This window comes from Rattus norvegicus, chromosome 10, assembly GCF_036323735.1.
Source record: "Rattus norvegicus strain BN/NHsdMcwi chromosome 10, GRCr8, whole genome shotgun sequence".
Lineage (NCBI taxonomy): Eukaryota > Metazoa > Chordata > Mammalia > Rodentia > Muridae > Rattus > Rattus norvegicus.
In genome coordinates this window covers 66,101,908-66,128,710 of record NC_086028.1, presented here as the reverse complement: position 1 = coordinate 66,128,710, position 26,803 = coordinate 66,101,908, and the positions used below count along the sequence as shown (strand labels likewise).

Below are 26,803 nucleotides of genomic sequence, written 5' to 3'. Positions count from 1 at the left end.
GAGGAGGACTTCTCTAGCAATGCTCAGCTCCTAGCTTGCAGGGTTGGTGCAGGGCTCTAAGAGCAGTGCCAGTTTATCAGATTCTGTTGTTTCAGTTTGGGAGGGGGGAGTTACTGGGGTGGGGGAGTGGGTGTTTTTTTCTGAAAATCCCTGAGATGGGTTAAGACTAAGTTCAGGAGTGAATGGTCAGCAGATTGTTTGGCCGACTTTCTGAATATGAAAACAGAGCAATCAAACCAAACAAAGCTATAGTAAACTGCCAGTCATGAATAGACAGCATGTTTAGAACCAGACCCAGATGTTCATCTAATGGGAACCAGTGAGGGCTGGTATGTCTCCGGATCACTCTGACCCTATGAGCAGTATTGCTTCCAGTTTCTCCTTTCATGGATCCCCAGATAGGCACACCAACCAGAAACCAGAATACAGTAGGCTTACTCTGGAGGTCCAGATGACTGGAAAACAGACTCCAGTGCTGCCAGTTTGGCTTTGGGGCCCAAGCGGGTAGGTGTTTGGTTCTTGGTCAACATACCAAATATTGGGATCTGAAAAACAAACTAACCCAAGCAGTCCCAAGAGTACAGCAAAGCAAGACCTTTATTTGAATTAGGAAGCAAAAGCTGTCAGTCAGGGATAATAGCACAGACTTGGGAATTGACTGTGCCTTTGAACAATCATCTTGGTATTAAAGCATATGCCAAAATTTTTATTGTACTAAGGCCACTACTAATCAATAAGGGAAGACTAGGGAGCTGAACAATGTGTGATCCTGAAGAGATACAATATTGTACAATATTTTTAAATGGAACCCCCAAAGCAAGGGGAAGCAGGGCAGGCTGCAGCATTTTCCAATCATATTTTGATACAGAGGTTGAACAAGGAAGTAAACGTTGGTGACTGGGCCTCATCTGAGTCACCTGGCTTCAGTATTCTCTTTATTTGGAAGTCACAGCTCTTGCAGTCAAGTCTCCTCCTGGACTTCTGTCCAGGAATTCAGAATGACGGGGGTACAAAGGAGTGGGCAAGCTGCACACAGTCAATTTCAGTCCCAGCAGCAATACATGTATGACTTGTGTGCCCTCTTTACATTCTTTACTGGGTAACACACAAACACCTGAAGACTCAGGTAAGAGTTGGTTTCAGGACCTGGAAACATGGACTTAGTTTTGACCCTGCCAGCAGGGTCTCAGGCAACTGTCACCTAACAACAGGCGGGGATTGCATCCCTGTGCCTGTCTACTCTGCTGTGTTCACAAGGACAGTACAGACTCACGGATCTGCTGCTTGGCCTTGCCTGAGTGTTGAAAATGTATCTTTGATCAGAGAGTAGCTTCTAACTATCTTTGTAGTATTTTTAATGAGTAATAAATATGAATTTGTTCATTATTTCTGAATGGAGATGTGAAAATGAGGAAGGCAAGGTTTCACCCACAAGAAGCTCAACTAACACTCTCTCTCTCTCTCTCTCTCTCTCTCTCTCTCTCCACACACACACACACACACACGCGCGCGCGCGCGCACACACACACGCAATGTGTTAACATTCAGACCAGTAAGGTGAAGAGATTATGATGCCCTGGGGAGGTAGTGACTGCCAGAGGAGCTCAGTGAAGAGTCCAACCTAGGCTGAGGAAAAAGACTTTGTTGGGGGACAGTTACAAAAGTTTACCAAAATCTTAACTTTTTTAGATCTATTTTTACTTGAAATTATGTTTCTACAAATATAGTAAAAGAGGGCTATGGGCAGGGAGGAATGAATCTTAAGGAAGGCAAGGGATGCAAGTGACACGAAAGCAGAGGAAGGGACCAGCAAGAAGGGACAGGGAGATTAAGAAGGGACAGTGGGTGGGAGCCAGGCATTGGTGGTACCTGCCTTTAATCCCAACACTCAGGAGGCAGAGGCAGGTGGATCTCTGAGTTTGAGGCCAGCCTGGTCTGCGGAGCGAGTTCCAGGGCAGCCAGGGCTACACAGAGAAACCCTGTTTCAAAAAAATCAAAGCACAAACAGGAAAGGAGAGGTGGAGCAGGAGTGAATAAGAACAAATGAGAATAGAGTGTGTGTGCTGATGTAAAGTCTATCTCTTTATTTGGAAGGCTTTGTTTATTTGTTTAAGACAGGATCTCATATAGCCAGGACTGGCCTCAAATTCACTAGGTTTGTCCTGCTCTTTTTCCTGTACCTCCAGAACGCTGGAGTTGCTTTAGAACACCCAAAAAATCCATCATTTTGTCTGCTAACTATCTCAGTTACTTTTCTATTGCTGTGAAGAGACACCATGACCAACACAACTTATAAAAGGAAGTGTTTAATGTAGGGGCCTGTGATTCTACAGGAGTCATGGAGCCTGCAGGGGCATGCAGAAGCCAGCAGGCAGGCAGAGTGCTCAAGCAGTGCCTGAGAATTTATATCCTGATCCACAGGCATGAGGCAGAGATGGGGTGTCTGAGTGTGGCGTAAACTTACAAAACCTTAAAGCCCACCCCCAGTGACACACTTCCTCCAGCAAGGCCATAGTTCTTCCCAAACAAACTATTCAAATATATGAGCCTGTAGAGGCCATGCTCATTCAAATTATCACAGTAATATTTTTTTAAATAATAATTTTTAAAAAAGAAAAGATACATTTATAGTAAAGTAAGATCATCATCAGTAGTATGCCAACAGTTTATACAGGCGGAGCTCATCAGAGCTAGATCATTGATGCAAAAATAAATTAATTGACGCTAAGGTTCACGGGTAAAATAAACTTATGACAAATATAAGTCCAAAGTCTTGTACAAAAACATTCAAACTTGTTTCCTTATAACAAACTCAGACTATTCCCTGGAATGATGAAAATTGCCCTTCCCATGTTGCAAGAGAGCTCTTACCCACCATGCACATACCCGGATAGTGACTAGCTAGCACTACAGCAAGGAGGACTGTTCACTTAGCCTAACTCCCAGTCTTCTAGCCGCACAGAAGTGCTTGCTAACAGGGTGTGAAGAGCTGGCTTCTTCTGCCAAGGCTGCTCGTCGTCAATAACTGCTGGTTAGACTGCAGCCTCGAGTAGTTAGACATTTTGGGGACTGGGGGAGGGGATTTTTTTTGTTCTGTTCTGTTTTCATCGTGGCTAAAACATTTGCTTCCTACATTCCCCTGTGCATAGTTTTCAGCAGCTTGATTTGGTGCTTGGTGTTTTGTTGACTTTTGGTTTGTGTTAGTAGCTTTTGTTTTCCACCCAGCATAATAGTGTTTTGTTGTATAGGTTTCTGGTTTGTGTTTGATTTTTTTTGAGATAGTTGTACTATGTAGCCCAGGCTTGCCTGCACTCATTCTTCTCCTGCATTAGCTTCCCCGGGGCTGGGATTATAGGCACTGCATCATGATGCTGCCTGCATGTAGCATTTCAAGATTTTCCTTAGAGTAGTACAGTGATCATTTATTTAAACATTGTACTTCTTCATGTTATTATTTAAAACTTTCCATATGACTGGGAATTGAAGTTGCACATCTTTAATCGCAAGTACTCAGGAGGCAGAGCCAGGGGGATCTCAGTGAGGCTAGGCCAGCCTGACTTCCAGGCCAGCCAAGTCTACGTAAAGACCCTGTCTGAGAAGCAGGCTTTAGTTTACAATTTCCTTAATAGTTAACAATTTGCTTTTCAGTTTTCATCATTTCACAAAAGACTTCAATTAACAATGTTGTGCATTTTCTCTTCCCTTCAAGTAAGCCTGTTCTTTGAAGAAGTTGCTTTTATTAAAGACCCCAGAGAGTTCATTTTTAGAAACTTCTGTACATTGCAGGAACATGCAGGCACAGATCCAGTTATCTGTAAGAATGTTGATGTTGCCAGGTGTGTGTAGTGCACACTTTTAATACCAGCACTCAGGAGACAGAAACACGTGGATCTCTGAGTTAATGCCAGCCTGGTCTACCAAATGAGTTACCCTGCCTCAAAAACCAAAACATCAACACTCGTTATGATGGTCTCTAGAATACTCATCTGTACACGTCTGAAAGAGTAAGAATTTTTACAAAAACAAATAGCCTACTTCTATTCTTTGGGAATTATTTTGTTCTTAATGGATCCCTTAAGAGGATTTCAGCCATGCCCAGGGTTCCCCTGGGACACACTTTGAGAACTGCTGCTTTAAAGCCTAAACTCTGACTAGAAATGCTAGATTGTGGTGTGAACATTTTTAAGTATGTTAAAAATTATCCAGCTGTTCTTCTTTGCCATTTGTCGTTTTCTGCTGCATGCTCAGGCTCAGGGGCCCACGAGCCTCGGGGGATGTTTCTGTCTTCACCTTCCACCCCGCCCCCCACGGGAGTCCATGGGAGTGCTGACTTCGGCTTTCTTGCAAACTCAGCTGTAGCTGTTTTGTGTTTATACATTGGTAGCGCTATCAGCTAGTTTCTTGCCATATTCCATGGAAATGGGAAGAGAAAAGTGCTGTGGTCAGTTTGGGGATTTTAAATAAATGTTTACCAAAGGGGAAACAGAGTAGCCAATTTTGAACCTGATGGCATCCTTTGGAGAAAAGCAGTGATGGCCGCAGTCACCCAGCTGAGAGGAAATGAGCAGACCATGAGGGTTGTTTGGTGGAGGGTGATATGAGGCAGAAATGAGGGTCCTATTCTTCCAAGTTGACGTCATAGATAGCTAATGTCTTGAGTCCCTGAGACAAAAGGGATGGGACAGAAACTGCCATATAGTTTCAGGACACTAGTGTAGGCATGATGTGTTTCGGGTATAAATGAGTCATTCAAGTAGAAATGACTGCCAAGCAGTTGGGGTGGAAAGGAAGAAAGAAAGGAAGTAGCAATCTTCTTCTTTTGTTTGGTTTTGTTTTTGAGTTTCTCCGTGTCTCCCTGGCTGCCCTGGAACTTGCCCTATAGACCAGACTGGCCTCGAACTCAAGAGATCTACCTGCCTCTGCCGCTGAGTACTGGGATTTAAAGGTGTGCATCACCACCGCCCAGCCAGCAGTTTTCAAACACACAGTCACCAGTATGTCAAAGTAGACCGTGATAACTACAAGGTACAGGGGAACAAAATCTAAGGAACAGAGTCTTCCAGCAAGAAAGTCTGCTGGGCATTTACTAATAAGCCTTGGAAGCAAGAACAGTGTGGGAAAGCGTGTGTGTTCTTAACGAAGAAACCAAGGTATGTTTGTCCTCTGAAACGTCTAGGAGATTTCAGCTACTGAATTTGAAACCTTATCCTGCATATATTACTAAACTGTGCTATTAGAATAATATTACTGTGTACAAGTCATTGATCTTACAATTCTGGAGAAAATCTCTGAGATTTATGGTATAAGCCAAAAGCTGATCCATTTAAATATGCCTCTGCATCTGCACCTTGACAAATGGCAGCCTTTTAGAAAAATAAAAAGGCTTCAGCAAAAATTATCATTGAAACCACAGACGTTCTTTCCTTCCCACCCTCAGCACCCTCCTCCTCCTCCCACCCAACTGGTGAATAATATGATAAAAAGCATATTTGGAAAATAATGATGGCTTGTCAAAACCAATTTGTCTCATCCTTGTCTCCTCCTAGATGTGGCCAGTGTCGTCTGTTGCCCCTCCACAGTCCACTTCCCCCACTGTCAGTACGTGTCCTCTGCCTCCCTTCTCCAACCCATTCCCCCACGTCGGACTCTGATGATTTGCTTTCCAGAAAGAGCAGCAAACCCGTTGCCTAGGTGATAGCTCATTACTACGGCAACCAATTTGGTGCATCAGTATGAATCCCAATTTTAAAATGTAATTATGCCAAGATGTGTACATATGCTTCAGATTTACTTAAAAGAAGTCTGTTCCCCGTTGGAAGGAAAACATTTCCTGTGTTAGATGAAAGAGGGGGAAACCTTTATTTTCTTCTCTCGGGCTGGATACACCTTTCAATTGAGTCTCCCCGTGTCAGGGAAACAGCTTGCTTTGTTTTTTTCCCTCACCACTTTTGTTTTAACTTGAGATGTTCCCTTTCTCAGACATTTCTCTCTTGAGACCTGTCACTCACCGCCCAACAGCTGTTGTCTCCATGGCAACCACGTCTGGCCCCTATAGGTGGTATCAGAGAAAAGGGGGAGGGGATGGAAACATGGCTACATTTTCATTGCTCTTTTCTGTTTTAATTGCTACAAGCTGGAGAGATTGGCTCTTTGTAGAGCATTCATTAGTAAAAGGAAAGGGATTTAGTGAATAGATGTTTACACTAAATCACAATATTCATGCTACCCCAGACTCAGGAGGAGCAAGCTGGTGAATAGGAAGCATACAATCACAAGTGGAGCTGGAAATGCGTTCAGACACCAGAAACAAAAGCCCTCCAGTTGCTGCCGAGCAATTCATCTTTGCTCCTTCCGCAACAAAAATAATTGTTCTAAAGATACAAAGGGCATATTTGGGTGCAGGGAGTATTTATTTTAGTTACCTGCCTTATTAAATATGCCTACTAAATCATGTAAGCCTTGCAACTCATTAAGTTTCCCCTTTATTGCCACTGCGGGAAGCACGGCTGCGGAGGCCGGCTGCGGAGGCCATCTTCAGTTCGGGCTTTGTAACATACTTACTCTCCTCTGCTGCCTTCCCCCCTGCCCCACTGCTCCGCCGGCCTTCTCGGACTTTTGTGAAGAATATTCTATTGTAATGGCTGTTCACCACTTAGTGAAAAAAACCTGCCACTTAAAGAATGTTTAGGGTTTGTTTGTTTGTTTTGGATGGGGGGGTTCTGTTTGTGGTGTGCTGGGGGTGGGACCCATGGTCTCAACATTTGTAAGGCAAACTTGTCTTATCATTGAACCATATCCCTAGTGCAAGTTTAAAAAATTACTCCCTAGTATATTTAATTTTTTCATGTATTTCATTAGCCTAAGAAAATGTAACTGTGTAACAAGGTAACTATGTAATAAGATGTGTGGTTTAAGTATGAGTACCACATGGTGAGGTTCTTTGTTTTCTTTCCTCTTGCTTAGCAAATATATGAAAGTACTACCAAGTGATATAGGTGAGTCTGAGATGTCTGGTGTAGCCGAATTGGTGAGCTCCAGGTTCAGTTAGACTCTCGAACATAAGGCGGAAAGCAGTAGAGGAAGACACTCAGTGTCAGCCTCTGCGTGCATGAGCACACCTATGCTTGCCCATTTACATGCTTCTGTACAGACGTGAATACCTGTGCACATCATATGCATGCACACCTATGCTTGCCCATTTACATGCCTCTGTACAGACATGTATACCTGCACACATCATATGCACATTAAGTGGTGAGAACTCATCACAGAATAATTTAGCAGTATATTAAAAAAATCTAAAGGGGGGTTGGGGATTTAGCTCAGTGGTAGAGCGCTTGCCTAGCAAGCGCAAGGCCCTAGGTTCAGTCCCCAGCTCTGGAAAAAAAAAGAAAAAAGAAAAAAAAAATCTAAAAATGTTTTGCCTCCATTCTAGCTAATTAATGTTAATTAAAATTAATATTACTCTTCTAATTAATTAATATTAAGAAAATTATTTAAAATGTATGTAAAATTTATTTGTAAAAATTTTTCTTACAACATTTCTTACGAAAGTAGAAAGCAGTGGAAAAATTTAAATATTAAGACAATAGTATATATTATACATCTGTGCAGCAATTAACAGTGGCTGTGTAAAAAATTAACAATATCAAAGTGTTCATGATAAAAATAACTACAATATAACATGATATTAAGTATTATTTTCTCTTAGCTGTGTTGTTCATTCTCCATCTACTTGCTTACAAATTCATCCGAGTTAAGTGCACTGAGGACTCATTGGAGGCAACACTGTAATCTTACATAAAGAAAATGTATTAGTTTCATTGGAATGTCTTAATGTTGCCAAACATCATATTCTATCCAAATTTATTAATGAGAATCTGTACTTTTTTTTAATCTAATTATATCAGGTGTTGTGGCACACGCCTTTAATCCTAGCACTTAGGAGGCAGAGGCAGGTGAATCTCTGTAAATTTCAGGCCAATCTGATCTACATAATAAGTTGTAGGACAGCCAAGGATACATGGTGAGACCTTGTCTCAAAAAAAGGAGGAGGAGGATCTAATTGTAAAATAAGATGTTTACTTAGAATATTTATTTAAATTAGAATATTGAATATAGAATTATAAATAATATATTAACTCAGGATAGTCACCTATTATAAATGGTTTTATTTTGTATTTGTATGGCTAGGAAATGAGTCATTTATAGAAAATGAGTTGATAAAGAATATTCTTGGAGAACTAAGATATAATCAAGTATTTACCATAAATTCACTTTTACACACTAATTTGTGAGTTTATTGAGCTTTCAATGAATAAATTATAAATAGAAACAACATATAGCTCTAATCTCAGTATTTTGGCCTAAATTTTTAATTAACATTTTTATTACAATTAACACACTTTGAATACTTAAGGAACGATGACATCAGCCCAGTCGTTGTCGAGCTCTCTCTTATGCAGAGTTTTAAAACTCAAAGCCATGGTTTGTGCATTATGCATAGGTATTCTCCTATAAAAACCAGCAACAGCATAAAGATGCCCCAGCCCACGCTGAGGGACCTTGCAGGTGTCCTCCTTGACTCTTACATGTACAGCACTGTAGTCTGAGTTTTGGTGATAATGTTTGTCTAGTCATAAACCCTTCCGTCTCCTAAAAGTTAAAAGCACACTCTTCCATCTCGTGGAACCATCTGCATCTATCCCCTCCCATGCCATGGGCTGACATTGTTTCACGTTACAGAATCTGCAGACAGAACCTGTACTATGCATCTTATCACCATGTTTCACACATGTTTCCTGCCTTGTTCTCCGTGTTCTTCAAACAATGCTGCCCTCCACAGAGTCTCCCGGTGAAACCATCTAACAGCCATCTTTACTTCTCTCTCCTGGCTGTCATTTGTGAGGCTGAGGTGGTGAATTCAGTGGGAGGGGAGGCCCTTGAGCCTGATGTTAGTTACAAGATTTAGGCTTTATGTCATCCTCTTTTTATCTCTGAATTATAGAGTTGGATAAGGCACATCTATGTCGGGTGTGAGTAGGACACGGGATATGTTACATTATGAGTTATAAGCAGGGCTGATTCAAGGTCGTTTCTTTAAAGCTGATACTTGCTTTCTTGAGTGAGCAAAATGTATGTGTCTTAGGGGTTGTATGACCCCTGGGGTGTGCTGCAGGTGTGAATGCCCCTAAAGTACGTCAGGGCAGAGAATCTCTTACTCAGCTATGTGATTTATAAGAAATTTGCCCAAAAGAAAATGTTTGCAGTCTTTTATAATGCCGGTACTTTTTCCCCAGTGTTTAAGTCGTAAGCCATTTATCCCTTTACACATATATCTTCAACTAGGTTAACAGTAGTTCAGGAGGAATGGCATCCTCAGGTGTGATTGGGTTCCATAGGGGCCAGGGCACAGTGCCTGTTACAGTGTTTCTTACTGGCTAGCCTTGTTACATCTGGGAGCACAGATGCCAGTGAGTTCTCCAGAGCTATCTGTGTGCATTCAACAATACCAAGCAAATGAAGGAATTAGTACGTGCAAGAATTAGTCTTGACTGAGAAAACAACGTCTTAAAGTTTTTATTCTTCCTGAGTTGAAGAATCACCAACTCTTGCTGATTTCTAGCCTCCACTGTGGTTCTTCCTAGCTTAGAGAGTTCTCACTTTAGTCTACCATGAGACTGAGTTCCTGTCTCTGCTCTATAGGACAACATGCTTAGATCACGTGTGGCTCAGTTTTCTCATGTGTAAAAGGGAAATGAAACTGTATGTGGGACTACAGTTACAAGTATTAGAAAAGTTAGTATACTCAACATGGTTTCGGCACTCTCTAAGTCTCTACCTTCTGTTGTTGTTAATAGCAACACTGCTGGTTTGGAGCTGAGTCAAGCTATTGCCATAGCTGTGCTATGTAACCCCCGGAATTAGTGCCAAAGCCTACTGGAAATGGTTGTTGTAAGTGTGGTGCTTAAACAACAGGAACGGAGTTCTAACAGAAAGCTTTCCTTCAGTTTACTGAGCAGAAACAAGCTGTTAGCAAGACAGTGTTCTCTCCAAAGGTGATAAAGGAAATCACTCTCCTACCTTTCCAGCTTCTGATAGCCCCCACCAGTGCATGGCTTGTGGGTACATCACCGCTCCAGTCTCTATTCTTGCTGTCTACCCTCATGACAACAGTGCTGTCTACACTGGCATCTTCAGTTCTCCCACTGCCACCTCCTTGGGAATTATGTGACTGCGTTAAGGCTCCAGCCAGATAATCCAGGATATTCAACTTGTGTTAAAAGCCTTAATCACATAAACTCTTGGTTTGTTTATTGCCATTAAAATATGTAGAGTATTAATGTCAACTTTCTCTTCAAAGGTCAGCCTATAAATACTGTTGTATAATTTCTTCAGTTAGAAACAAGTCATGTCACTTGGGCCAGTATTTTCTTCAGTGCTGTTTAGCAAACCAACTGTCTTTGGTCCATTTACCTTGTTAGATTATTTGTTAATAATTTACAGAATAGCTTTCACTTGTAAATTCACATATGGGGTTCTTCAATATTCTTCAGAAACCCAGTCTAGCAAAATTAGAGGGAAAGGCCCAAGAAGATTTATTTCTCCTAAATGTGAGTGGGATCTAGTAGGTAAATGCCTGCCCTCCACAGTCTGCAGTGTGGGCAGTGTGTGCTCATCCCGGAACAGTCAAGTAAAACTGAGGTGTTTTTCAGTTGCATGTGCCTCCTAAGTGTAAAAACAGAAAATAAGTTATTGTAATTGACACAGTAGCAACCACCCTGTGTGGTGATATTTTCTTATAAGAAATGGCATTTTCCCACCAAGTGTGTGCCATCTGATCTCCTGTCAACCACATTATGTGAAGCAGAAAAGACGGACGCGAGAGATGATCATTGCGCACACTGGATTCCTTTACATGGTCTCATCTGACAATCTGTCGTGTGAACTAGTGTAAGAATCTGTCCTTTACATTTGGAAATATCCAGTAAAAACGGAAATGTGGTGAAGATGCAGAAGCCACCAGGTCTGCAAACTTTCCTTCAACCATGGCTTTCTCCTCAGTCATTTCACCACGAAAGAGAATAGAAGTGTGCGTTTTCCTTAGTCACTCGATGAATGACATTTGGGCACTGAATTTTGCCCCACCCCAAAAAAGAATTATTAAAATCCTAAAACTGGCACTTAATTTAGAATATCTTTGGGAGTCAGTTTAAGGTGAAGATTTTGTGTTTTTAACAAAATCCTTTTGCTGTGAAAACAATGCTCAACGAAACTCAGACTTTTCCATTTGTCAGCTATCCCAGTTGTCTTTCAAGTGGATGTTTGTTTATGCCAGACTCCTCTAGAACATACAGTTAGACTGCTCTAGAGCCATGGCCATCAACGTCGCTCTTGAAGGCCTCCCCTGCTGAAGAACATGACTGCTGCCAAATCTCTGCTGTCCCGAATGTTTCTGAGTGGCTTGGCTCTTCCTCATGGCTCTGTGACAGGTCAGTTCTTCCTTCCATGTTCTGATAACCCCACAACTACTGAGCCCTCCCTGCAGATCAAGCTTCCATATGACCTTTTCTCAGACAAGCACCTCTCATGTATAATACGTACATTTGTTTTATTCAGGCTAATAATGATTAATTCACCATCAGACACTTTTTGGGAATGAAGTCCTGAATGGAGCAGAAATAGATCTTATCTTCGTGGAGTATACCTTCTAGTCAAGGAGTGAAACAAAGCGTGCGAATAAAGAAAAACTACAGATTATGTAATACTGTGGAGCAAGGTCCCTCAGGATCAGGCTGCTCTACAGAGCTCTCTCTAAGGAGGCTTAAAGAAGAGTGAGAGCTGACCCTAAGAGTAGATCAAAGAGAAGGGACTAAGCCAGAGAAACAGAAGCAGAAAGCCTGCAAAGAGAGAGGCCATTTAAAGGCCTCTCCTGCAGCACACTGGCTGTGTCTGCACTCCCGCCACCTTGCTCATGACAGTTTCTTCAAGGCTCAGTGCAGCAGGGTTTATCTCTGCACAAGGTGTCAGCTGCAGCTTGGGTTTGGATCTAGTTTTCTGTAAGGACACCTGAGGGCGGCTACGAGGGAGTTCCATGAAACATTCATCACAAGCAGTTGAGGGGTGGAAAAAAAAAACCAAAAGGAGGTAGATTTTGGTGGATCCTAATGTACTTCTTAGGATCACCCACAGAAATGACTATAGGCAGTTTAGTGCTGGTGTGTTCTGGAAAAGCTGTCTAAACTGGAGGTAGGTGTTCCTGACTTTGCATGAAATCCTGGCTTGATGGTGTTAACCGGCAGACTCTTCACTATAGCTTAAGTCTTCTGTAGTCAAATAACTATTATGTGGGTGCACACATCAGTGCATCTGTTCATATCAGTTCATCTCCCTGCCTATTTCCCAGTGACTTCCTTTTCCTCAGTGACTTTCTGCACCTGTTTCACAAAGACTTTTCATGTGATTTGATATTAACCCTTCTTAGTGCCTGACCAGAGGGAGCCGGTTAGCATCCTGCCCACTCACCTAGCAGCTGGTCCACTTTTATTATGCCCATCTGCTCGACCTGACCTGCATTCTAAAGAATCTACAGCCCTATAGTCACGCCACACTTTTAAATCACAGATAATCTATAGAGTGCACCCACTGACTGCCATTCCTGGCATGAGTATGAGATAAAAGACCTAGTTGTGATCCCTCTCATCCCTGTGCAGCTTACATCTTAAGAAAAGCATAAAATTATTTTATGGACATATACTTGATTCTAGACAGGAACAACGTTTCTAAATATAGCAGCTACCAAAAAAATTGAGAAAGGCAGATGTTGACAGCTGTTCCTGCCCAAACACTTACCACTCTTAGTTCTCAAAGTATATCACCTCACAGAACATGCATTTGAGACTGGCATAGACGATACTACCTTCTTGCTCCATCTGGCGCCGCCTTGTGGTTGCAAGATTGTGGCTAACAACTTCAGCAACCTGGTTTACTGTTCCAGGGAGAGGCACTGCTAAATCCTTGGACAGTTTCCAGAAATACCGAGTAAAATTCTTATGCCTTATTGTCATGAACTAAGAACTGTATCAAAGTTATGGTAAAGGGCAAAGTGTAGTCTTAGTAAATATAAAAGTCTAGCTTATTTCATATACGAAAAGTTTTGCAGTTACTATGTAAAATTCTAAGTATAGGATGGTTTTTTAAAAAAATAATAAAGAAACAGCATTTTAAAAGAAAAATTTCAAGCCAGGCATGGTGCTGCAAGCCTGTAATTCCAGTATTCCAGAAGTGGAGGCAGGAGAATCCTGAGCTTGCAGCCAGCCTGGACTACACAGGGAGACCCTGTCTGAGAACATTTGGGTGGGGGGATGCTGGGGAAATTTTTTGGTAGTTTGTGAGGATCAGAGTTTGGATCTCTAGGACCCATGTAAAATGCTAGGACTTTGTAGTAGCCTACCTGTAATTCCAGCTTCTGAAGGTAAAGATAAGAGATCAGCAGAGCAAGCTCACTGGGGAAACTAGCCGCATCAGTAAGCTCTGGGTTTGATTGAGGGACCTTGCTCTGATGAATGAAGTAGAAGAACAGTAAGGATGATTCTCTGCATGAACTGGCATTTACCCACATGAACATCCTTGTGCACATGTGCTCACACATGCAGGCGTGCATATTCACACATCTAACAACAACAAGAAAAATATTCCTCAAATGGATGGTGAACTTTTTAATTGAGTAACACTATAGTTAAAGTAGTTTAATCATTATAATATCAGTTCAGCTAATTATCTGTAACTGTTTATTAACAACACTTTTGCTCAAACTAAGCATTTATGAATAAAAAAATTTAATGGGGGTTGGGGATTTAGCTCAGTGGTAGAGCACTTGCCTAGCAAGCGCAAGGCCCTGGGTTCGGTCCCCAGCTCCGAAAAAAAAAAAAAAAAAAAGAAAAAAGAAAAAAAATTTTAATGGATAACTTAAACATGCTCCAGATATATTTCCTGCTTTTTAATTTTGGAAGTGAGTATGTCTGAAGACACAATTCTAGTTCTAGAAACCTTATTATTGACCATTTGTGCACATGAATTTATATATGATGACAATGCTGTTATTTATAGCTGCAAAGAAAGAAAACACTCATTAGTAATAGCTTACAACAGAGTACTGGTTACGTGCTCCATAGGACTGTGTACTCTGGGACCATCTAGAGCCACAGCATGGGAGGATATCACATCACAGAGCATTTGGTGATTATTGTATGACCTCAGTTTTGTACGGAAATATATGCAGACATAACAATGAGTACACTTTACCTCATTTCTTAAATTTACATAGTAACTGCAAAAATGTTCATATGTGTAAATGCCCAAATCAACATATTTACTAGAAAAATATTTAAAATATGAATGACAAGATGATCTTCATTTATAAAGACCCCACATAAGTCAAGAGGAAATTGAAAGCTAAAGAAATAGATAAAAAAAAATGTCCAGATTACAAATAACTGATAAAAATGCGGTTTTTGGTAAAGTGGTAGATGCAACAGTAACAGAAGTTATTTCAAAAGCACTCACTCTTGTTAAGCATTATTCTGTGTTCTTAATATGTAACTAAGAAACCCAATTTTCAGAAATTCTTATAAAATTTTTTCAGGAAAAATGATAGTATTTTTAATTGCAATTAAAAATTAGTAGAATTAAAAAATAGTATAATATTAAAAATAGTAGAATTGGCTGTACTTTGTTTTACTTTGTGGGTTGTTTGTGTTTTTGTTTGTTTTAAGACAGTATAATGTAGCCCAGGCTTGCCTCCAACTCACAATGTAAAAATGATGACCTTGAACTTCTGGTCACTACCACCGTGTATAGTTTATGCAGTACTAAGGATCAAACCCAGGAGCCTTGTGCATGCTAGATGAGCCCTCTATCAACTGAGGTGCTTCCTCTGCCCAGGATTTTCATTAATAAAGACAGTTAACATCTGTGTGTAGATACTAAACTTGAGCATCCCTGAGCAGGTGTAGTACCTTCCCTTTAAGTCTGTTTTTCAACAATGGTGGCGTTTCTTTGCATCAGCACAGAGGTCTAGGAAGCAGTACACTTGACACACTGATCATGTCACTGCTGTGTGATAAACCACCCAAGACAACCAAGCTTGGTCTCTGACTGAGCCTAGTGGTGTTGTTGTGACTTAGTGGTGGCTAGGATTCATCCTCTTATTTGACCTTTTCATGTTCAACTCATTTGTATGAACTTGCACTGTCAAAAGGTCCCTGTTCACAACAAGTTCCTTTACCTGCCTTTCCCCCGAACACCAGTTACCATCTAAGAAAGATACTAATAAAGGTGAAGCAGTTTAGCATCTAGCTTAAGTGAATAAGAAGCCTTTTCCAGACTACTCCATTTCCTCAGGATCTGACTTCCTCTCTCAGCTTCGATGCTATAATGGTTAGTGGTGCTATGTTGGGATGCCAAACTATGTTCAAGAACACTGGTGTCTCAACAAACCTTTCCGGCACAATTCTCCATTGCCTATTCCAGAGCCAAGCTGCTAGCAAGAGCTTTAAATATTATTTGAATTTCTCTGCAGAAGTTTGGCTTATAGGGCTGAAACAGCCTTTCCAAACCAAGCATTTAAGAATGGATGTGTATTCATGTATGTCCAGACTTATCCTATGTTTATATCCTACTTTTTATGATGAATTATTAATAAAAGAAAAAACAGCACATTTACAATCAAGTCAAGACCAAGTCCTCTTAAAACACCCGTCCTTAAATGATGTCAGATGCCTTGCACAAGACAAGTACCAGTGCACTGTTTTCCATCACCTCTTAGGCTATGGCAAAAGAGACCTTTGAGATGGCATGTGTGCGTTATCTGGAGCTGTTGTGGTCAGTGATAGATTCCCTAGTTAACCATCAGGATAAGATGGTCAGCTTACCAGGGAAGACCCTGAAGCACGCAGAGCCCGTCTGGGAGCTGTCCACCTGAGCAGTGCTGGATTTCCTAGCAGCAACCTTGCTGTGTGGGACTGGACACTTTATACGGTTAAAGAGGTTTTTCATAAAAATCAGTAATACTGAAAGACATGGTGGCATACACCTTTAATCCCAACACTCAGGAGACAGGCAAGTGCGTCTCTGTTAGTTCTAAGGCAACCAGAGCTACATAGTGAGAGTCCATGTTGAAAAGGAGTCAGGAAGTGGGCTTCATGACAGTTTCCATCAAATATATCATATATTTTGACCACATTCACTATTTCCTCTTTCTGTCCTCCTCTCTACTAGTTTCCCTCCTCATCCTAGAATAGACACCTTCTACATTCATGGGGTGTGTGTGTTTAATGTATCCACATTGTATTTTTGTGATTCTGGCTTATTTCACTTAGTGTGTGATCTCTAGTTCCATCCATTTTCCTGCCAATGAGACCATCTCATTCTCCATGATGGAATAAATTTCCATTATGTGTCTATGTTCTGTGGATGTGGACACCAGGTTGATTTTGTGTTTCTACTCCTGAGGATAATGCCTCAGTGAACAGAAACAGGATCACCATAGCTTACTAACTTAGAAGTTAGTTTTTTTAAGAAGTTAGTTGTTTCCAGTTACCTCAGGAATACTGAATCTTCCTTAAGGTAACACAGGTATCTCGTCTTTCCTTTGTGCTCCCTCCAGAAGCCATATGTACCACAGGATCATCAAATGAAATAAGACTTCCATGGCTTCTAGGAACATTTTATAAGTCAGAAAAAGATTGAAAGAGAAAATAATACAAAGTATTTCCCAACTAATAGAGTAATAGAAATATAACTGATATTTAGATATGGAAACTTAAGTTGCCAGAAAGATAATTCTTATTCTTGCTGGAGTCTAGCTCTGATACTTTTAGGTATATAGTAAATGTTACTTGTTCTTTTCCCATTAAAAATGAATTATTGTTGATGAATATTTAGTATCTCATTGGGCCTGTATGCTAAGAAGTAGAATAAATATCATATTATTCCAAAATGGTGTTCATAGTTAATTCGTAGTTAACTTTTTTGAGTGCTAAGAAATTGTGCAACCATTATTTAGTGTAATTTTTTATATTGCCAAAATTTGTCATTTATTTTCATTTATCAAAGCTCTTTGCTAAAGCGAAATTTCACTCTCTTATTAAAACCCTGCTTCTGGTGTGTATTCCTCACAGCAATCCATTGGCACATAATGAAAACAGCCCTAAGTAACCAAAAAAAAATTTTTCCCTTTATAAGTTAAGCCAAGGTATGTAGTTTGTCAACAAACCATGATGTGCCTTATTGGTAAGTGCCATCATAGCTGCAGTGTGTAAATCCCTCTTCATGTCTGCCTCTCTTACCATAACATTGTGAACGTCTTCTCATGAAAGCAGCACAACAAAGTTGTGTGTGTTTGCGCTGTAGAAAGAGCAAGTCAGTTGAGACATGGTGATTTGGGAATTGCCTGCCTTTACAGAAGAATGCAGACTAGGCTGTATTTGAAACCAGTACTACTGTTGACTGTCAAGAAAGCTTAGGTCTCGTTCTCAGAGAGAAAATCAAACAAAGGGCACTGCCCTGTGTACGTTCACTGGCTCCCAACGAGACTCCTTGGAGACACTGTGATCAGTTCTTGGAGTTAGATCAGCCTGAGATACAGTTTCAGTATGTACTGTAAGCTGCAGAGTACAAACATCTGCCGGTCTACACCACTAGGAGAATTAATGAGATGCCGTATGTAAATCACCTCATACAGAGTCCATGACATGCCTGGCACTCTCTCCTTCCCTCAGACTGTCAGCTGATGAACCCAGTCAGTTCTTATGTGAAGGACTAGGGTTAGATGAGTAAGACACACCACTGGTAAGACTTATCAAGGTAGATTATTTTCATCACAATGTGTTTAAAGCCCCTAATCAAGGTGGGGTGTAAACAAAAGGTCAGGATTTTAAACAAAAGCAAGATCTGCATTCTTAATTTTCCCCCTTTCTCCTCAGATTCTAATGTGGCTCAGTATGAGTATAGCCCTGTGTAGTACTCTGTGTGTAACTCCGGAGGAGAGTAAGTAAGGATTAGCATAGCATTCTTAATTTCCAGTCCGTTTAAGGAGCATAGACTCATTTACATACTCCAACACTTAAATCGTGTTCAGTTTACTGTGCTCAGAGACTGAGCACCTGTGTTCAGAGAGCACCAATAATGCTTCGATCTCACAATGTCAACTTGAAGTTCTGTGCGATTATTGTTTGTGTGTTTAGTCTATGGGTGCATGTGTGCCAATGTACAAGTGTGAAAAACAGAACAGTTCTGGGGAGGCTGTTTTCTCCTCCCACCATGTGTGTTCCAGAGATCAAAATCAAGTCATCAGCCTTGGCAGAAGGCATGCTCCCTGGTTGGTGGCCCAGGCTCTGTGAGCCCCCATGGTCCCAAGTTAGTTGACTCTGCATCTGCTCGTGGTGTCTTTGATCCCTCCGACTTGCTCACCTCTATCCCCCAGCCTTCCACCAGGCTCCCCGGGCTCTGCCTGATGTTTGGTCGTGGGTCTCTGCATCTGACTGCATCTCTGCTGGATGAAGCCTCTCAGGAGACAGTCATGCCGTGTTCCTGTCTGCAAGCAGAGCAGAGCACCATTATTACTGCCAGGGGTTGGCTCTCTCCCACAGGATGGGTCTCAAGTTGGGGCAGTCATTGGTTGGGTGGTTCCTCAGTCTTAGCTCCAACCTAATCCTTGCATATCTTGTAGGCAAGACAAATTTTGGGTTGAAGGTTTTGTGGGTGGGTTGATGGTTTTGTGGGTGGGTTGATGTCCCCCTCCCTCCTCTAGATGTCCTGCCTGGCGACAGGAGGTGGCCACTTCAGTCTCTATATCCCCCCGCTGGTAGGATTCACAGATAGGGTTGTACTCCCCGTATCATCTTGCTTACAGTAAGCTTGGTGGCAGAGGGCAGAGAGCCTTCCAATGTTTTTTTCCCCCCTTGGTTTCTTTCCCTGTGCCTAAGTACCATGTTTTAGAGTGCACCCTGATTGTGTTCAAAATGTCTGTAGTCAAGAACGTGTTAAAATATAAGTATTATATTATGTATATGATAGGCTTATATATCCAGAATGTCTCAGGGTGTCTAATATGCTAATGTGAGTTGTAAACTTCCAAAATAGGACTTTCAGTGTACAGCTTTTCCAAACTTAATGATTAGTTAACCCCTTTTTAAAGAAACATTGCAAAAAGCCTATTTCAGAATTCACTGTGGGAACTCTGTAAGAGAAAGGCTTATCTCTGCCTGGTTCTGCGTGTTCAACTATCTAGGGAACCATTCAAAACTGAGATCTTTTATAAGCACCTGACACAAAGATGTAGGTAATTTTTTTCTTTAAGGAGGCAAAGTTGAAACCTCCCAAGACACTACTTTGGATCATTTCAAACTCATAAAGCTTGACAAAAACACTATAGCTCTCTATCAAAAAGCAGTTTAGAGGTAGCCTTGACCCAAAAGATCATAAAGGTGAATTATCAATTTTGTGACTTCGTTTTCAAGAAACTAAGGCAAACAAAAGCAAGCAGTCACTTCAATACAGCTCCACAGAGTGTTTACTTTTGAACAAGATGGAGTCTTAATACCAATCCCTCAGAATTACTAGGCCTGGTAACCGAAGCATTTTGTTTTCTTTTGTCTGCAAAATAACTGGAATTTAGGTTTTGAAGGGATTAATGTTGAGATGGTCCCCCAGTAGTAACTGACCAAAAGGTGGGCTGCTTGCTGAAGTGAGAGATGCAAGGGAATTGCCAGATCTCTCATTGCCATGCTGGAGTCACTGTGCGCAGCAGTGCTCTGCACACTGGTGACAGCTAAGCGTCTGGGCAAGGCTGCACTTGAGACATGCAAGTCTCAGACATCTGGCTGCTTAGCGCTCCAGACTCAGTTACCACAGCTCAAGGAAGTGTGTGTGTGTGTGTGTGTGTGTGTGTGTGTGTGTGTGTGTGTGTGTGTGTGTGTTGCACACATGCCACCACATGTGAAATCATGGAATAACCTCAACTGTCAATCTTTACTGTTAACCTTTGCCTTTCACCTTGTTTGAAGCAGGGCCTCATTTCATTTCTTTTTCTGCTGTGTGTACCAAGCTGGCCAGCCTGCAGTGCCCAGGACTCTCCTGTATCTACCTTCTATCCATCTCTCTGTAGGAGCACTGGGTTACAGGTGTCTGGGCTTCTGTATTTGCCTTTTTGTAAGCTGTGGGGTTCAAACTTGGGACCTCATGCTTGAATGTCAAGCTCTTTGCCCACTGAGTCCTCTCTCCTGCCCACAGTGATCATGTCTAAATTATGTTCTACCAGGCAGACCCCCTCCACGCTCTGTGACAATAGTTTGGCTCCCCAGGGCAGCTTATAATGATAGCCATTCACATGTACTTCTCCGAGTCTCCTTTTTTAAAATGGCTGAAGATTTAGTTACCTCCTGTATCTTAGATTTCCCATAGGTCATCTTGAAATATTATTGGTTTATATATAATACTGAGGGGCTATGTTTTAGGAATTACACTAAAAACATAAATTATATCCACTAGATTCTTGATACGTACTTACATACATTCTTCTAAAGTGTTTTAAAATAGCATACGAGGCCTTTATTAATTGTGTTCCTCAATCAGATATTTAGAAGAGTGATATTTCTGTCTTCGAGCCTTGCTTTAAAGCGGCTCCTAAAGGACAACAGGATACATGTGATGTGAAAGGAGAGGACGGAAGGAATCAGGGAAGGAGCTGGGGACTGCAGTGGACGATGGGCAGGAACGCAGTGTGATGCTCTGTGAATGTGAAGGTGCCATTGTGTGCTAACCAAGGAAACGGCTCTTAGAAGGAGCCAAATTGGATGGTCACAGTCTAAATTGGATTGAGTATGTGAGTATCTGTGATAAATTCTGTGTTTTATGGTTTGCTCCAAGTTCAACTGGTACTTAAATGGTCTCTTATCCACTGCCATTCTTTAACAGGTAGACCCTGTCAAAGTATCTAAGATGGGCAATTGGAATGTAGTATTGGAGAAAGGCCCTCTAAAAACTGTCTCTAGGCCAGACGGTAGTAATGTACACCTTTAACCCCAGCACTTGGGAGGCAGAGGCAGGGGGATCTCTGAGTTCAAGATGACCGTGGTCTACAGAGTGAGTTCCAGGACAGCCAAAGCTATGCAAAGAAACCCTGTCTTGAAAAACAGAAACAAACAAACAAGAAACCTAAGTGTGGAAGTCTAGGAAGCTAAATTTTGAAGAATTCTTGTTATAGGAACCAAGAGAATGCCCACATCAGAGAGTACTAGAAAGGTATGAGATAGTGATTTGTACTAACCATAAGACAGAAAAGCCCAGTGTCCATCACAAGAATAAAAATAACAAAACAAACATGTGGGGGTCTGGGATGGAGAAAGGAAAGCCTCCTGTGAGACTAAAGCAAAGGTTCCTAGTTAACTTGTAATGACTGCCGAATGGTACACCTATGTGCCTGAGCACTGAGGAAGCATGAACCAAAGGAAAGATGCAGCATCCACCAATGCTGGAAGCCCCTGGTTAAATGTAGAGGTTTTGGTCATATCTCCCCTCTCTGCCCCCTGCCCCAAGCAGCAGGGTAAAGGGTAAGCAGAGCCTTAGTGCTCATGACAGCAGACCGGAGGCAGGAGCAACCTTTTGAAGGGAGCACGTGGTAATTCCCCAAAGAGGGGGAGAAATCCAAGTGTCTGCAAACAGCAGGAGCTGCCCGTTCATCTCCCAGAGCTGACGGAAGAGCCAGGTGCCTTGTCCATAGAGAAGCAAGACGGGCAACTGAGGAAAGACTAGCAAGAGCTGCATAAAGAGGAAATGGCTGCCAGGCTCCTTTCAGACACCAAGAGGCTGGTGCCTCCCTCAGTCTCTTCCTCACAGATGCACCAAGTTCACTGTCTGAAATCCTGACTTGAGGACATCAGACTCAGAAGGTCAGGCACAATACTGAATCCGAGGATGTTACACGGAAGAGCAGACACTGAAGAGTAAAGCACGCACCTTCCATGACTTTCCCTACTCAGAGAAGCCTAGTAGCAAAGAGAAAGCATTTTGACATAGTTACATTCCAGAGTCCCTGACAAATGGCTAGTCTCCAGCAGTCTTATGCTGAGGGCAACTGAGATGTTGTGAAATAGGAACAACGTGCCTTTAATGGAATCTTCTACAAGCAAGGAAAAGCTCCTTCCTGAGTGACTGCTGCATCCTTGGCGTTGCCATAGCCGTGAGGCACAGCAGCGAACAAAGAGGAAGCGCTCTGGTCAGTAGAGCCTGGCTTGTAGAGAGGAAGCCTGAGCAGGGCTCCAGCAAGTCAGCGGCACAGTGTGTCAGAAAGTGCTGAGGGCTGAGAGAGGAGGAATTGAACATGGACGAGGGGAGTCGAGTACAGGAGAAGGAGAGTGGGGACAAGTTGAACTCTTCAACAGGATGCTGATAGCTGAACAAGCCCAGAGTAAGAAAATCACCCATGTGGCATCTGGAAGATCATCCCAGGCCTGAAGGCCTGAAGTGAGGGGCCCTGGCTAGTTTAGGGTACAGCAGGGAAGCTAGTGTGTCTGGGATAAGCCAGGAAGAGAAGGGAAATAGGACATGGGGACAGAGTAGGAAGAGTATCAGGCAGGACGCTGGAGGAACATTTATTACGAGAAACATGAAGAGGCACATTTTGGGGCAGAGATGTAACATGCTCTGGCAAAATTTAAAGATCACATGACGCTGTGTGGAGGTTTAGTGCCTAAATAGGTAGAGTGTACCCAGTACTGTCCTAGTGCCCTGTGCCTCTGGGATGCTCCTGTTTCCCTCCCTAAAAGGCTGCGGGCCCTTTCCTGTGGCTCTGTTCTCCATACTCCTACCACTTAACCAGGACACACTCTCTAGTGTCTGGCTGCTCCTCTGATGACCCCGCCAAACTCCATCTTAAGATCAGTAGCCATTTTGTTACAAGGTCAAAACAAGTTGTTCATCTATATTTACTGTAAAGTTTAGTTTCACTATGCCTTGACCTATTTTCTGGAATTCAATGTGTTCTACACCCTAAACCCTGACCTCTGCCCTCAGGATATTCTGCCAAGTTCCTCCATGGCATTCCTTGGAAAACCCCCTAGCCTTGCAGTGTGAACCCCACTTCTGTGTTTGCAGCTGGCCTCCCAAATCCCATGTTTAGAGAGAAGCAGTCTCCTGACCAACTATATTGTGCACACATAATAAAACTTGCTATAAATTTGGCTAATTTGGGTGATGGTCTTTACTCTTTTGATGGGATTAACACTTCCTTCCTAGCTTTTCTTTAAATTTTTTAAACAGGGTCTCATTATTAAAATGCTTCTTTCTTAATTTTTGAGATAAGGTCTCACTGTATAACCTAGGCTGGCCTTGAACTCACTGTAACCAAGCATGACCTTGAATTTCTGATCCTCCTCTAAATCTCAGCTTATTATAATGCTTTTAACTGGGCATGCGGTGGGTCACATCTGTAATTTCAACACTTGAGAGATGGAAGCAAGATTCTGTGGAAGAGTCTGCCGGTCTGAAAAGTGTCGATGGTTACTTGGTGGGCCTGTGAGACATTTGGTGGAAGTTAACACTAAGAAGGTAAGGTAGGGATTTAGAAGTTATACCTATAGTTCTGAACTACGAGGAAAAGCAAACATACAAGGTAGTGGGAGAATAATCAGACTCCCCTGTACAACAATAAGCCCATCTTATATGCCACACAGAATATAATGCAATGCATAAGTGTGGGTTGTTCAGGATATGGTATACATAATGAACACTGGAAAATGTTGTGACAGCTGCCGAAATGACAGCAGTGTGAGTGTTGGTGAGACAGGTAAATGCCCAGGTTTTGCAGTGTGAACAGAGCGTACGTGCATATTCTCTGCAGCTGGGACAACAGGTCCTAGAAAACCCGCTGACATAATTTGTGGAGAAGGCGCATGCAGGATGGGAGGGAAGGCTCCCTCGGGTGCCAGGAAAGGGTCCGGTCTTTTAGGCTACACATTTTTATATTATTCTTTCAACCAGCTAACACCTAGATAAGCCAACTACACAAACTGAACAAATGAAGCCTGTCCTTAAAAAGCACTTCTGGAATGCTTTTAAAGAATCCAACCAGCTTTAATAAAAAGCTTTACAAAATACTTCTTGGAAATTAAAAGACTGACTTTGTATATGGAGTGGGCACCAGAGAATCTCAATTTTCTTCGCGCTGAAAAGCAAAGCCACAAACAGTAGGAACTTGGAGTGTGTTTTGTCTAAGGAATTGAATCACACACTTCCACCCTCTAATGTGTTCCCTTTGGTTTCTCAAGATACCAAAGAAGGGGCCTTTATTTTAGCACTCGGGTGGGGGCGTAGCACAGCCATCTGTACAGCACATTCGGCTACAGGAAGGAGCCGCTGAGACTAAAAAGGGTTCTGTTCAGTGCCACGTGAGAGCACGAGATGGTTTTCATTGCCTCATTGTCTTCTAGTACTGGTGATACGTGAACTCTAGATTCCCATCACACACATTGCTCACACACCATGTTTCCCTTACATATCAAGGGTTTTCTTGACCCATCCGGCTCCCTTGATAACCTCCTCCCATGGGGTCTGCAAACACATCTGTGGGCCTGCTCATGCGGTGCTGCAGGCTGCGGAGGGAGCATCCATCCAGCACACAGTGCGCATTCAGCCTGCAGGAGGACAGCCTCGAAACAACTAAATGGAGGAGCTGGTACAAACGTGTCCTAGGAGAACACATGTCTTAGGGAGCACAGATGGGGATTCAAGAGGAATTACAGGAAACCTAAGGGAAGCTGGAGAACCCACACTGTGGGCTCTGAATTCACAGTTGAAATCGGAGGGAAACAACACAAGCAAACTAAGACCAGGACTCAGGGTGATTGAGGCACAGCCGTGAATAGCGAGGGACCTGGGGTAGCAGTCAGCAATGAGAGTGGTTAGTCATCGGAGGTCACAAAGACTCTGTAGCAGAAAAGAACAGAAAAGGGCGCATACTGGAAACAGTAGGGAAGAAAGCAAATTCAGTGATGGAGAGAATGAGTCAGAGAAGGGCCCTGAACCAGTCAGAGATTACATTAAAGTCAGCTTTGCCCAAAAGACTGTAAAATAGGAGCACCTGGACACAAGAGCTTGAAAATAAATGTAAATATCTCTGATGTGATGCTTGGACAGATTTGGTGTTTATATATTGTCTAATTCTCAGTGCTGGTGCTCAGGAGAACTTAACATGCGGTTGCTGATCTCCTCAGCCCTTTGCCCAGGAACATACTAAGTTCTCAGGACTGGATCTTGTGCCTAGGAAAAGCTGGAGCACAGGCTTCATGTAAATCCAGTTGCAAACCCCAAGTGGCATTCGGCCGAGAGCCCGTGTGTCATCTGTGTGAGGCTGCATTTCTGAAGCACTGAGGAGGATGCTTACGGCACTTGGCTCTGACTCATCTGACTTGACTTCAGCTTCCCTAAAATATTTATCCATCTACAGATACTTGCATTTTGGTTTTCTTCATTTTGTGATAATAAAGTTAAAACAAAACTGCTTGAAATACCACACACACTTCGCTGTAAAATTGTGATTGGCTGGGGGTTGTGGGGGAAGGGACTACCGTGATTCCTTGCGCCATCTATTGGCAACAGATGGAATGGGCAGACTTTGTCTCTGGTGGTGGTGGTTTTGCTGGCTGGCAGTCTGTCTGTCTGTCTGTCTGTCTGTTGTCTGTCTGTCTGTTTGTTTGAGACAGGGTTTCTCTGGGTAGTTCTGGCTGTCCCAGAATCCACTCTCTAGACCAGGCTGGCCTTGAACTGAGAGCTCTGCTTGCCTCTGGCACACGACACCCCACCACCCCTGCACTGTCTTTGATTTTCACTCAAATCAGCTTCCCAGCTGAGCTGGTTAAGCAGAGGAACCATCTGTAATGCCGAAGTCACCTACTACTTAGCCAGCCATGTTTTCAGTTTCCTTTCTCTGTCACGAAGGTGTGGCGTGGCACCCTGGCCCGCATGCGGTACAAGAGGACCAAGGCAGCTCTGACAATAATCAGGTACTACCGGCGCTATAAAGTGAAGTCGTACATCCACGAGGTAGCCAGGCGATTCCACGGGGTCAAGAACATGAGAGACTACGGGAAGCACGTGAAGTGGCCAACCCCACCCAAAGTCCTGCGGCGTTTTGAGGAGGCCCTGCAGTCGATTTTTAATAGGTAAGAACTTGTTGGCAAGTGCCACGTTTCCTATCCAGTGGCACACTCCCAACTCCTAGGCCACGGTAGCGGCTCAGCTCTCTGCTGTTATGATGTCTCCCTCTCCCTCTGTCTTATGTTTGAGCGATTTGTTTTCAAAGGGCTTCTGCTTACCTCTCAAAGTAATGGAACTGTCAGCATGTTTTTCCTGTAGCACTTGACTGCATCACACCACAGCCTCCAAATGCCTGGATCTAAGCCACACGTAAGATAAACTACCAGCATGCTGTCCCTCTTCCTGTTATTAGCAAAAAACATAAGTAGCTCTCTTAGAATCAACACATACTTCAAACTAGCAAGTCACATTGATCCTGTCAGGGTAGCAGCTCTCATTCCAGCTATGCCTGATACTCAGGAAGAGTTCCTGCAACCCTGATGCCCTGGGCCCACCAGAGAATCTGTTTGATGGATCTGAGCACAGGGCCAAGGCCTTTAACGGTTCCCAGGTGGCTTTAAAGTGTAGCCAAGGGGAAAAACAAACTATTTTAGGCCACGATTTTTTTTAAATAAATATCTATGAAAAATTGGACCTTTCCAACTGATTT

The 26,803-nt window shown here is 42.6% G+C and overlaps 1 protein-coding gene and 1 long non-coding RNA gene across 4 annotated transcripts in view; one reads left to right on the top strand and one right to left on the bottom strand.

Moving 5' to 3' along the window:
* Window positions 1–26,803, top strand: part of Myo1d (myosin ID) — a 276,639-nt gene that overhangs the window by 134,828 nt on the left and 115,008 nt on the right. For all 3 annotated transcript variants that reach the window (NM_012983.2, XM_063268469.1, XM_063268468.1), the window contains 1 exon segment: window positions 25,996–26,219. In NM_012983.2, the coding sequence (NP_037115.2) occupies window positions 25,996–26,219 (224 nt within the window).
* On the bottom strand, window positions 652–26,496 carry LOC134480833 (uncharacterized). Its single transcript, XR_010055699.1, has 2 exons — window positions 26,373–26,496; window positions 652–18,595 (listed from the first exon to the last, which is right to left on the bottom strand). It is a non-coding gene; the product is annotated as an uncharacterized LOC134480833 (long non-coding RNA).